Source organism: Protomyctophum parallelum, assembly GCF_964188405.1.
Source record: "Protomyctophum parallelum genome assembly, chromosome: 9".
Classification (NCBI taxonomy): Eukaryota; Metazoa; Chordata; class Actinopteri; order Myctophiformes; family Myctophidae; genus Protomyctophum; species Protomyctophum parallelum.
Genome location: NC_139706.1, coordinates 43175103 through 43189687, shown reverse-complemented (window position 1 = coordinate 43189687; position 14585 = coordinate 43175103). Strand labels below are relative to the sequence as shown.

General features: G+C 43.1%; 1 protein-coding gene across 1 annotated transcript in view; it reads right to left on the bottom strand.

Moving 5' to 3' along the window:
- cwf19l2 (CWF19 like cell cycle control factor 2) overlaps positions 1-14585 on the bottom strand; it is a 49490-nt gene that overhangs the window by 29060 nt on the left and 5845 nt on the right. Inside the window, exons 3-7 of the mRNA XM_083773272.1 lie at positions 14300-14425; positions 13551-13649; positions 7633-7752; positions 6795-6888; positions 148-263 (exon numbers count right to left, since the gene is read on the bottom strand). Of these exons, the coding sequence (XP_083629398.1) occupies positions 148-263; positions 6795-6888; positions 7633-7752; positions 13551-13649; positions 14300-14425 (555 nt within the window). The remainder of the gene's footprint in view (positions 1-147; positions 264-6794; positions 6889-7632; positions 7753-13550; positions 13650-14299; positions 14426-14585) is intronic.

The window sequence follows — 14585 nt, the reverse complement described above, 5'->3', positions numbered from 1 at the left end:
TCAAAAGAGATATACATATTCAAGGATGTGCACAGTTCATAATGTTTGTCTGTCTTTCACAGTGGAACCGTCCATTAGTATGAATGATTCTTGTTTGGTACATGCACCCAATTACCCCGTCTCACTCCGTATGTAGCCTTGCCTCACCCCGTATCTCTGAGCCACCACATCGTCCAGGCTGCGCTGCTCTCTCTCTGCCTGCTCGCTCATCCGCTTGTAGCTCTTCCTCAGCCAGCTGAGACCACCATCATCTACCAGCGCCGCTGGAGGGAGAGAGAGAAAGAGAGAGAGAATGAGAGAGAGATTGCTTTTTAACGACTAATTTATTCATAAGTGTTTGCTATGTTAGTTCTTTCAAACCACCAATCACAAACTACAACCCAATGCCGCAAAAAGAGAATTTAGAGCAACACATCAACAAAATCCGATAGCGTGTACAGAAAAATGTACACCTTCATAGTCCCATATATTTATTTTCTTCAGAACGAAGAAGCATGGATGCAACTGGGACGTATCCTCAGTGATGTATCCTAAGGTCATCAGGGTTTCGGGTCTCTCAACATCATACCCCTCACTCAGGTGACCCAGCCGGGTGATCAAGTCCTGACTTACGTCCCAGTAGCTACCCTCGATCAGACCCACTAGGGAAAGACCAGGGCCACACAAACCTTTGGAACCACTCCGGAACTACTATGCCGGGACTGAGAGGTACAATTCTGGCATGTGGAGGGACTAGGCTCTGTGGGTTGTCTCCTGGCCGGGCCCCTCCTACGTCTCACCAGGTCCACTCCTGCTCTCACCAGGAGTACAGCGAGGACCTGTGCGTTGCATCAGACTCAATGGCAAATAGAGAATAGTCAGAGAATAGTCCAGTCATTAAATGGCAGAGGTTGGACAAAATTGGTTTATTTTGTTCCTAAACTGATTCTGACAGGAAATTAGGTCTACTAGCCAGGATAAATAATCTACCCTGATCTGCTCACTGCAAATACCCCACATTTGCCATAATCCAAGATGGCTGCAGGTACCGAATACCAAAAATGAACATATCTTCCAATATAAGGCTATACTGTAAATGCAAACAAAGTGTTGAATCCTATGTTTTGTATGGTAGTTCATTTTGTATGGTATTATTTGTCTATATGTGACCTACTTGCAGGTAATTTAAGTAGAATTAAATTAAACATTGTACCCATAACCCCGTGGCAAGCACCCATCGTGTGGGATGGCACCCCACCGTATAACTAGGTGCAACTTCCCATTGACTCTGATTGTATTAAACAACGTCAAACTCACCAACATTGCAGCTGTGTGAAAAGCTTGAATTATACTCTATCTGCAAAGTGTTTGTTTCATAAAAATCCACTGTAGACTTGTTATGTAAATTCCTTGCAGTATTGGAGTTTGGAAGCACTCATTTTTAGTAAAGCAACCTCCTGCTGCCTCCTGCATTATGTGCAAATTCAAAACAGGTGGTACGCAGGGGTGTTAACTAAGTACCGGTAGTATCCAACGAGCACTCTTAAACTCTGACACTTAAAAAGTTTTGCATTTTAAATGCCTCGTGTGATGATTTCAGCTGTGTCTACATACAGAAATGTGTGTGGGGAGGAATTAATTGGCAACAAATACATAGGGGTTGAAAAATAAGTTTTAATTTATTTATTTTTAATTTTAAATCACTCTCTCCACAGTCTACCCACACATAATAGATGGTTAACTAACAACCAATGTACAGTACGTTACTATAACACTCAGGGGAGACTCATTTTACACCACTGACATTCTGCATTGTGCATGAGGTTTCCACCCGACAGAGGTGTTTCTTTTCCGATCTATGCATTTCTCCTCCCTGCATACAACCAGGAGATTGTGATGTGCATGTCTGCTATAGCTATGACTGAGTTACTATGATAATGCTTCAGTCAGCTTATTCTGCCATCCAGTTAAAAGGAGTCTCACTACATTGAACACCATGCCAACTCCACAGGGTGGCGCGCAGGCGTGCACACATGCACGTCAGCAAGTCCTCGGTTTTCTTCTCTCAACCATACCTGTCATTTTGACTCTTAAAATGCTGACTCGTCATCTCGCTCTCTGCCCAAATCTCCTTTCACACCGTACCTTTCTAAAAGGTCCTCCTACTACTTTCGTGACCCAGTGATGTATGTACGTTGCATGATGTGCATGCTCCACCTAGCCATGCAATATTTGTTCCACCCCACTCATAAAAACAAGACACTTGACTACTTCTAAACGAGACTTGGAAAAGGCAACGCAAGGTTTACACGACCGGGTGGTGCAAATAGACGCGTCGGCCTAACGTCGGCACATCAAACAGACACACCTGCACACCAGAGATTATCATCCACCACTTAAACCCTATACTTCGTTGCCCGGAGTCCCCCATTGGTCTGTACTAGGCCCCCATTTTTTCTAGCCTGGAAACAAGACTGACTGACTACATCCAGCTGACTTTTTTTACTTCGCTTCTCAGTCTTCTGGTCTGTGGGTGGGACCAGAGCCTTCCAATGTCAAATCCAGGTCACTTCCATTCCTACTGTGATTTGTTGCATACTATCCAATCAGCAATGACAGGCTTGTGAACTGTAACAGGTGGTGTTCGGAAAATCAGGCTGAAATGGAAGAAATTCCAGGCTAGCTTTTTTCCCTCCACACAAATGTCTACAGTGAAAATGGCCGTCAAGCTTCACAATGTGTCACAACACGTTAGTGCCGTATACACACTTTGCTGTTTACCAAAGATTTGCAGATCTACAAGCCATTTCTATTTTCCTTTTCTTAGTGCCTACAATGAAATGCCCAACATAAGGAGGCCAGATGGAAACGGGGTCTGACTTTTTGGAGAGAATGACTGGTTTTCCCAGAAGTTGACGAATGGATACCAGGGAGGGGGATGAGGTCAACATCATGGGACCCTCTGCCATGAATCCCCCCCAGAGCTAATGGGCTCAAAGGGAAAGGTGGGATGCGGTTTCACCGATTTATGTCTGGTGGGAGATAAGACCTTCCAAACACACACAACCTGTCACAGAGTGTAGGAGACATTTTACTGGGAGACAGTTGATGGGGGGGGGGGGGGTTAAAGTGGGGTGAACGGTGGTCTCTCCCAGCGTCTACACAGCTCACAGCATTTATTGTTTTTGGACTGACTAGCCCCAGATGTTTTGGAATGAGGTGCATGAGGGAGGCATTCATACAAATCATGTATATACACACATACCAGAGTTATTATAGTATTGAAATATTAATTTCTTTTAGTTTTATATTTAGTTTTTCAGTTAGCACTTTCGATAATATCATCATATCCTGTGTTACACAGGATATGATGATATTGATATGATGATATATATATACACAGGCTGTGTATATAAAACAGCCTTTCTCCCTAAACGGTAACTCTGTCGGTAACTCTGTCATTTATCGACCGAAACGGTCGATAAATGACAGAGTTACCGTGTAGGGGTTCCCCGGAACTTCCAGACCCACAGGAACGAGGAACACAGGAATGTTTGTGTGTGTGTGTGTGTGTGCGCGCGTGCGTGCGTGTGGCTACACTTGTTGATGAAAACCAACCAAACGCTATTTCCGTGCTCGGACACAGCAAGCCAGGGACCAAGGGACACAGCCAGCCAGAGACACATACACATACAGTTATACAGTTACAGCTATGTCCTAACCTATGTGACTATGTGTTGGACTATGTGACTATAGTCAAGGGGCAAAAGTGGCGCTGTTGTGCCAGAAACAGAGAGAGAGAGATATAGTGTTGCACAGTTGCTTGCTAATTACACAGAGAGAGAGAGAGAGAGATAATTGCACCACTCAGTTCACACAGGTGTGATATTTTCTTTTTGAACTGTGAAGTGACTGCGAAACTATTGGTCTGTCTGTCTGTCTGTCTGTCTGTAAAGATGTGCTGCATCATCAACACAAGACAGTGGAAGTGGAACTTCATATTGTTGCTGTCGGGCAGAAACCTCTTATCTCCATAATTTAACTTTTTGTGTTTATTTAGTAAATCAACGCCCAACTTGATCATGCACATGTGTTTTGTGTGATCATGTGTGTGTTTTGTGTGATGCACACATCACACAAAAGCATCAAAAGTACAGGGGCCCTACAGTATGTCCTTGTCAACACAAACATTGTCCTAACACAAACATTAAATGCCATTGAAAATGAATGGCCATTTTTGAGTGTTTGTGTAAACACAATCATTCATAAACACAAAAATTGTGATGGGCCGGAATGAGATAATGTTCAGAACGCCCCTCACTTGACACGGGTGTGTTTTTATGTATTTATTATTTATTCCCTGGGGGGGAAACATTTGCAGAAAATAGCGATCTACAAGCATAGATTTTGTGGCAATAGGGCTTGCAAACCTCGCACCTATGGTATGCAAATTCAGTGGGTGTGCCATTTTGGCTAAACTCCACACCAAAAGCGATTCAAATAGTAAAGCAACCGTTGCTAATGTGGGCATGCTGTGTTGTTGAACACACAGCTTAACGTCGGGAAAGTTACACAAGTGACCCACCCAGGTGATGACAATCTTACACCACAGGGAGTGCACGGCCTTGATATATATATATATACAGATCTGATGATACAAGCTTGCAGGGTCCTGACAAATACATATCATTTTGGGAACCACTGATTTAGAAGGCATTTGTAGAATCAGCGAAGGATTCGATAAAATGTTTTGAAACTAAAAAGATTTAAAAATAAAACGTGTAAGAGAAAAGGGAACAGGAAGAGTGAGAGAGAGAGATATGTACTGTCAGAAGAGTGTGGGAATGTAGCTGAATTTCTCGGAAAACAACAATCTTGTGTCCAGAGGGGATTCCGAGGACGATAACAGGGTTATGGAGATCAAGGGAACAGCGCTAGTTAAATTAATGTCAATTCCCTCTTGTGGTCAACAGGATTGGCTGAATGACTCCTCTACTCTACTCTGGTTAGATGCACGACCTCTGGGTTCGATATCCAGCTTGCTGCGGGTTTAAAAATCCCCCGACTTTCATGTCGCACCAAATACTATTCCCGTAAGGGTTGGGGAAGAGGAGTGCTTGTTTTTGTTCAACCCAAAGTCCTTAAAGGGGAATACCACTCAATTTCAACATCGAACTACAGTATGTCATTAATATACCTTAGAGTTATGGAACTCTTAAGGTATATTGGAAATAATAAAAAGAAAAAGTCCCCCCTTCCGTTCAGCCCAGAACTGGAGATCTAGATGGTCATGTGATCAGTGACATCAGGTCGGTGTACACTTTGGCATGCTTGTGTGTTGAATGCTGCTAAATGCCTAATTGAACTAAATTATACATTGAAAGCATCGGCCACCGTATTACCAGCCAGTGTGTTGTGACAACACTTAACCCCAGCATGTTAATGGCTCTCCAAGGGCGCCCGAAGAATGTCCAGGCGTTTATTGAGAGGAATTATCTGAATGCGTGGACGGAGTGTGAGAATGGAAAGCAGGATGCTCAACATAACAGCCACTTGAATAATATTAGTGAAGCCACTGCCCTTTGTTGTGTTAATTTAACCTGCACGTCCTGCAGTCTACGACTAGCACACGCATACAAACCGATGTGAGTATCCTCATGTCCAAAACGGCTACTTTTCAGTTAATGGGAAAAATAATAAGCTGTTCCAATGGATGCAACATATTTATTACTTAGTCACAAGCTCTTAATACTTTGTATATGTTCCATAATTAAAAAACCCACAGACAGATTTAAAGTGTAGGCACCATATTATTTATTTGTAAAACTGTTGACACACGTCTCTAAAAAAAAGTATGTATGTATGTATGTATGTATTTGGTTAAAATGGGTAGGGTTTAAAAAAAGGCAAGAGCTTGCTCTGGTGCACTGGCCTAAAAGTGGGTCCTTAAAAACTGCTAAAACTTCTGAAATGTATGTATGTATGTGTATGTTTTTAAAAGGGGGGCTTTTTTGTAAAAAGCCCAGCCCACAATACCTTCATATATTTAAATAGGGTTACCAGTGAAGGGCAAACTGCCTATTCACTGGGGACTATGCAAGGCAGAGGCGTCCACCCCCCTGAGTCCAAGTTAGGCTAGACCGCATACCTAAGTATGTATGTATGTATGTATGTATGTATGTATGTATGTATGTATGTATGTGGTTAAAATGGATAGGGTTAAAAAGAAAACGCAAAAGCATGCTCTGTTGCACTGGCCTAAAAGTGGGTCCTTAAAAACTGCTTCAACTTCTGAGATGTATGTATGTACGTATGTATGCATTTGGTTAAAATGGGTAGGGTTTAAAAAAAGGCAAGAGTTTGCTCTGGTGCACTGGCCTAAAAGTGGGTCCTTAAAAACTGCTAAAACTTCTGAAATGTATGTATGTAGGTATGTATGTATGTATGCGTGTATGTATTTAAAAGGGGGGCTTTCGAGCCAAAGTTGAGTTTGACTGGCTGGTGGAACGCGCTGGTGGATGGTGGCTGTGCTGCTGCATGCTGCTGATAGCTCAGCCTATTCGACATTCGTCGTATGATGTGTGGAAAATATCAAATCTACAAGCTCACAACACGTCGCAAGGCACCGCGTTGTGAGCTTGTATGTCTGCTATTTTTATTTGTGTGACTTTAGTATGACAAAATGGGGCATCCATCTCCGAAAAAACATAAGTTGAAATATGGAGATACAAGGTTTCTACCCGACAGTAACGATATTCTATTTAAATCATCACAGTGGTGATGTGATGCTGAGGGGATAATAGGGTGACCCTTACCCGTCGTCATTGCAGTACTGGACTTCTGCTCCGGGGGCACGCCAGTCCCTCCATCCTTCCAGAACGGATTCAACTCCAGCTTGTGCAGACCAGCCTTAGAGAGAGAGACACACACACACACACACACGCATGCACACACACACACACACACACACACACACACACACACACACACACACACACACACGGATATCATATCACTGTACTTGCGAGCAGACATGGACTTTCTTCATTTTAAAAATAGGATCGTGTTTCTTGTGTCCTAAACGTCATTAAAATAGGATCTGGTTGCAAAATCGGTGAAGCGGCCCTTAATGGTCGAAACTTTAATTGTCCTTAACTCAAAAATACATTTCTAAAAACAACCACACTGAGGACCAGGAAAATTGTCCTCATAATGTCCAGTTCTCAAATTCACTCACTCACTCACATATATCTTTGCCACAACCACTTGGATTAAGGTGAATTGATTGACATCAAGAAAGGCCTGTCAGCTTAATACTAGGATTCAATCTTTGTTTTCAAGAGTGCTGCACACACACAGTAGTATTACAACGTTATACAAAACACACTGTACCAATTCCATTTCCTCCCTCTATTTCCCATTCCACGTGTGTTTGCCTTATATCCAGCGCCACTATTCCAAAGCCCCAGCATTGGGATAATAATTGTTTTTGTGAGTAGATCTTGTTGAGCGGGTCATTTTGAAAGTAGTGTGGGCACCACTGCTGTAGCATGATCAAGCAGAGCAGAGCATGCATTTACGAAGAAACACCAAAGGTTAGAATATAGAGATAAGAGGTTTCTGATGATAATAGTAATATTATACACTCCATACCTGTTCAATAGCCAGGGCTTTGGCTTTCGCCTCTTCCTTCAGCCTTTCTCTCTCAGCCCTCTTCTCTGTGGTAGACGTTGTACTCATCGCCAAGAAGTCAAACGTCATCCACTCATCCCTCTATAGGACACAATGACGACACAATGACATGACCTGTGTGTGCGTGCATGTGTGTGTACACATACATTTACTATCGTTTCATTAACTAGTTACCTAGGGTAATAGACCGTGAGCCAGGGGGGTTTGTTTGTACCATTTGGGGGATTAATGCTCATAGTGATTTTTGTGAAGGTATACATGTCTAGAGTCAGAAAATATGTGATAGCATTGCACCAGAGGTAGCTTTATTGGTGTTATCATGCATTTTATTATACAACAATAGGCGAAAATTACATGGGTCAATATATGAAAACATACAACTTAACCCCCTAAAATAAAATATACAAAATGTTTTTCCAATTGATTCTGGTACCTTTAGGTATGCTTGAGAACATAGTGAAAATCTAGTAAAATATATTTTCCAGAAAGGCGTCATTTTCAATATCTAATATGGCTGAGGGGCTTAAAATGGCCATATGAGCAAGGGGGGTTGGTCTGTACCACCTAGGGGGCTAATGCTCAAAGTGATTTTTGTGATGGTATACATGTCTAAAGTAAAGACAAGACAGTTTATAAATTGCAATAACAACAATTAGCATAAATTAGCAATTATTGAGTGTGTGGTACTGTAAAATTTGTGAAAACAGGGCCGCCACGAGAAGGCTCAGCACCGCTAGCCCCCTATATATATTTATATATATGTTTTTTTGGATTTTTCTTTTTATATAAATATTTTTTGTCTTTGTTGTTTTATACTTTTTTTTCTTCTTTTTTTTTTTTAGCTTTTTTTCATCAAGTTTTGTTTGAAATTTCTACAGTGACACTGACAACTGCAGTTTACTTTGCTGTCCATACCTTCACAGCCTAATAATCAAAATCATTGTCCAAGTCTTCAACGTCTTCATCTGAACTTTCCACACTCTCTGAGGTGGATGCCTGGTTCTCACAGTCTGCCAGTCTACACATGTCAGTAGGCTACACTTGAGGCCATTTGCACACACACATTTTGGGAGTGAACATTTCTTTGTACAGTTACAGGCCAGTAGATCCAGGACAGCATCAGGTGCAGGCTGGCCTTCCTTCCAGTGCACCACCAACTGTTCAGATTCCCCTTCTCTCTCCATCTTCCATCCTCTGCCAACAGGGCTGGGAACTTGTGGGTCCTGCTCCAAGCATCTTCTCCATATACCAGCCTGGTAGTTAGCTCGCTGTGCATGTTTTGTTAAACAGTCATTACATGGTGGGAGTTGATGACTTTCAATTTCACCTTTTTTGGCACAGAAAAGATGATACCTGAGCTCATTGATCTTGGTGGTTGAGGCTTTTGGGACATACATGAGACATGTAAATACCTCTAGTTTGTCCATCAGTTCTGGGGAAAGGTCCCATTCCGTACCCAACTCAAAGAATATGTCCTGTATTTCCCTGTTGCTGGTGAGAAGTTTTAGGGCACTTGTTTTCCCTTTGCCTGCAAAGGCACTTACAGTGTCACATCCAGTATATGCATGCAACCCAATGAGAGCCCTACAAACCTCCAAGCCAACAGAGGCAGCAACTTTCCTGATGTCTACAAGCCTTGTACGGGTTCTTGTGCCACATTTCTGGAACAGTGGGGCCATAATCCTGTCACAGAATGCTAAAGACATAATGAAAACATCAGTGTCTTCTGAGCAGATGACTACAGACCTTGACCAAAGTCAGCAACAAAACCAGTCTCATTAAATTCATTGTGCATGAATGGAGGAATGCAGAATATAGATCAAAGCTACAGGGAAAGATTCTTTATGCAACTGTGAATGACACATGTTACAGAATTACGTCCCAAGACAGTGAGGAGGTGTCTGCTCTTCAATGTCAACAAGAAGAAGCAGATGGTCGCCTACTTCTCCATGCTGCCCATGCCACAAGAGAGGGATACCAGTCTGTAGTCATCTGCTCAGAAGACACTGATGTTTTCATTATGTCTTTAGCATTCTGTGACAGGATTACGGCCCCACTGTTCCAGAAATGTGGCAAAAGAACCCGTACAAGGCTTGTAGACATCAGGAAAGTTGCTGCCTCTGTTGGCTTGGAGGTTTGTAGGGCTCTCATTGGGTTGCATGCATATACAGTACTGGATGTGACACTGTAAGTGCCTTTGCAGGCAAAGGGAAAACAAGTGCCCTAAAACTTCTCACCAGCAACAGGGAAATACAGGACACATTCTTTGAGTTGGGTACGGAATGGGACCTTTCCCCAGAACTGATGGACAAACTAGAGGTATTTACATGTCTCATGTATGTCCCAAAAGCCTCAACCACCAAGATCAATGAGCTCAGGTATCATCTTTTCTGTGCCAAAAAAGGTGAAATTGAAAGTCATCAACTCCCACCATGTAAGGACTGTTTAACAAAACATGCACAGCGAGCTAACTACCAGGCTGGTATATGGAGAAGATGCTTGGAGCAGGACCCACAAGTTCCCAGCCCTGTTGGCAGAGGATGGAAGATGGAGAGAGAAGGGGAATCTGAACAGTTGGTGGTGCACTGGATGGAAGGCCAGCCTGCACCTGATGCTGTCCTGGATCTACTGGCCTGTAACTGTACAAAGAAATGTTCACTCCCAAAATGTGTGTGTGTTGCAAATGGCCTCAAGTGTACTGACATGTGTAGACTGGCAGACTGTGAGAACCAGGCATCCACCTCAGAGAGTGTGTCAAGTTCAGATGAAGACGTTGAAGACTTGGACAATGATTTTGATTATTAGGCTGTGAAGGTATGGACAGCTGTAAACTGCAGTTGTCACTGTAGAAATTTCAAACAAAACTTGATGAAAAAAAGCTAAAAAAAAAGAAAATAAAAAACTATGGGCACATGTATTTATCTACAGTTTGAATTGGAATTTAGTGTTGAATACAGCTACTCAATGTAAACACTCCTCTCTCTTCGTTCAGTTATGTAGCACTGTCTAATCTCCACTGACTGGCTCTTTTTATACTGTGTTATACTGTGTCAATTAACTCAATGCACAGCAGCTGTTTTGTCACACTCAACTGTGAGTACTTGTTAGTTTGACTCAGGTCAGGTCACTGTGACATAAATGTCACAGTGACATTTTAGTACGGTAAAAATACTTCAGATGCATTACTTACACTATAGCCTAGTTCTATCACTATTCTGTCACTGCCTGTCATAGATATTATTGCTGAAGATGCTATTTTTAACAACTTTTTTGTAAAATATATAGTATGGGCTATATCCTCACCATTTTTTAAAGAAAGGGGGTCAATAACCAGATAGAAACATGAATTTGAAGTAGAATGCTTCATTCGGATTTTGAAAACTGTCTTTTAACATGGGGTTATAAATGGAGTGATAACACACAGAAAGCTACCACCAGTGCAATGCTATCACATTTTTTCTAGCACTAGGGGTGTATACCTTCCCAAAAATCACTATGAGAATTAATCCCCCCTTCGGTACAAATGACCCCAAAAATGGGGTCCTGGCTCACGGTCTATAATAAAAACGTTTGCCCCTGCGCGCAGAGCTACAGCAGGCTCTACTAGGTCCAACACGATTATGACATTTTACGTGACAAATAATTGCGATTATAACGATTCATTTCATTCATTCATTAACGATGCTTTTCTGCCGTTGAACATTGGAACATTATGTTTGGCTTTTAGGCTTCGTAAACTAAAGGTGCACAGGGCAGATATGACACATTACTGTATGTCCTAGCAGCCCTACATCCGAGGGACAGTGCATGTTAGATGTTTTGTAGGAAAAGCCAGCTAGAGAGGCCAGACTGAGATGGTTTGTACATGTACAGAGGAGGGATAGTGAGTTGAGTATATCGGTAGAAGGATGTTGAGTTTCGAACTGCCAGGCTAGAGGAAGACCAACTTTGAAGATGTATGGATGTAGTGAAAGAGGACATGAAGTTAGTTTGTGTGAGAGAAGAGGAGATGGAGGCAGATCATTCGCTGTGGCGACCCCTGAAGGGAACAGCCGAAGGAAAAGAAGATGTATTACATAACTTTATACTACATTATAGACAGACAGAGAACTTTATACTACATTACAGACAGACAGACAGACAGACAGACAGACAGACAGACAGACAGACAGACAGACAGACAGACAGACAGACAGACAGACAGACAGACAGACAGACAGACAGACAGACAGACAGACAGACAGACAGACAGACAGACAGACAGACAGACAGACAGACAGACAGACAGACAGACAGACAGACAGACAGACAGACAGACAGACAGACAGACAGACAGACAGACAGACAGACAGACAGACAGACAGACAGACAGACAGACAGACAGACAGACAGACAGACAGACAGACAGACAGACAGACAGACAGACAGACAGACAGACAGACAGACAGACAGACAGACAGACAGACAGACAGACAGACAGACAGACAGACAGACAGACAGACAGACAGACAGACAGACAGACAGACAGACAGACAGACAGACAGACAGACAGACAGACAGACAGACAGACAGACAGACAGACAGACAGACAGACAGACAGACAGACAGACAGACAGACAGACAGACAGACAGACAGACAGACAGACAGACAGACAGACAGACAGACAGACAGACAGACAGACAGACAGACAGACAGACAGACAGACAGACAGACAGACAGACAGACAGACAGACAGACAGACAGACAGACAGACAGACAGACAGACAGACAGACAGACAGACAGACAGACAGACAGACAGACAGACAGACAGACAGACAGACAGACAGACAGACAGACAGACAGACAGACAGACAGACAGACAGACAGACAGACAGACAGACAGACAGACAGACAGACAGACAGACAGACAGACAGACAGACAGACAGACAGACAGACAGACAGACAGACAGACAGACAGACAGACAGACAGACAGACAGACAGACAGACAGACAGACAGACAGACAGACAGACAGACAGACAGACAGACAGACAGACAGACAGACAGACAGACAGACAGACAGACAGACAGACAGACAGACAGACAGACAGACAGACAGACAGACAGACAGACAGACAGACAGACAGACAGACAGACAGACAGACAGACAGACAGACAGACAGACAGACAGACAGACAGACAGACAGACAGACAGACAGACAGACAGACAGACAGACAGACAGACAGACAGACAGACAGACAGACAGACAGACAGACAGACAGACAGACAGACAGACAGACAGACAGACAGACAGACAGACAGACAGACAGACAGACAGACAGACAGACAGACAGACAGACAGACAGACAGACAGACAGACAGACAGACAGACAGACAGACAGACAGACAGACAGACAGACAGACAGACAGACAGACAGACAGACAGACAGACAGACAGGCCTCCTGGTGGCGCTATAACAGGCCAATGTGAAAAGGGTGGGATATATTCCTCAGTCTAGTAGGAAAGTCTGTGAAAGATTTCACGTAAATTGCATGCTTTGTCTTTTTATTCAAAACGGGCCAATCCTGCAAAGTTTGAAAGCCAATGTTAGCCAATTAGGATGGAATATGAAATATCGGACAGATCCGGTTTGAACACATAGACTATAGAGATAGTGTGTAACGATTTGCGGGATTTTTGGACAGAATCTGGAGCAGTCTGGAACAAATGCTGTCTGCTCTCTCTTTTTTAAATGTATCTGTTGTTTTTAAATGTGACAAGCACTATGAATTGCATATAAACTCATTCTGATTTGGCCTTGTTCCCCATAAGATGCGTCTCAAACATGGGGGGAAATGAAAATGCATTCTACCACTATGAAAAGCCCTGGTCTTACCTGGGCTGAGAGGTCAGGGCTGGGGTCTTCAGCAGGACTCTGGCAGGCTTTAGCAGCCTCTTGTTGTGGCTGAGCCTCCACCCACTCGTCCCCCGAGTCCTGACAGACAACAAACACAATACAAAATGATAAAGTAATGCTGTGTTAATGGCATGTCTATCACGCTGGGCAAGACCTACGCTGTAGAGTGCATTGCTGAAATTTGGCAGAAGTAGCGGGAAGGAAATGACGTTGGCGCTTTACAAATCTGTTTACATTCTCCGTGAATGAAACAAGTGTTGTGATTGGTCAAAAAATAATATCGTATCCGGGGAAAATGCATCTGAGGATATTCCTGGAACGACACTTCCGGTAATGCAATCCCTGCCAGGCTACCAGGCTTTTCTCTTTGCAGATGAGTAAGGCTGGGACCGAGGCTACATGTCTATGGGCTGTTAGAACTACGATTCCCAGAATTCAGTTTGAAACAAAACCACGAAAGTACCGCTCCAAAATTAATGCTGCAGGATCGTAGCGCCGAGGATATATGAATGCAACAACATCAGAAACGGTATGTATTCACTTTGAATTATATATATATTTTTTTAAATACATTTCCGGTATATTTTCGACAGCTGCATGACTTTTTTTGTGTCCCGTTGTACTGCCTGTACTTGTGATGTAAATCATCAATAAAGTATTCAATAAATCAATCAAATAGGGGGCAGGCACTGCAAATAAGATTTAGACAAGTTGGTTCCAGTTCCCACCTCTGAGCTGTCGTCGGATCCATGTCCTGCCTCAGCCTTCCTCTTCTCCTTTTTCTCCTTCTTCTTCTCCTTCTTAGCCTTTTTAGATTTCTTCCCTTTCTTTTTCTTGCCTTTGACAGAGGCCTCCTGTGACGCAACGACAGACAACAAAAGTTCCAAACAGGTCGGTGTTAGTTATGACACCGGATATGACTGAACTAACCACTCTTAGACCCTCTAGACCAGAGGTTCTCAAAGTGGGGTCCTTGGAGGGCCTTGGAGGGGTTCCAGGGGGTCCACAGCAAAA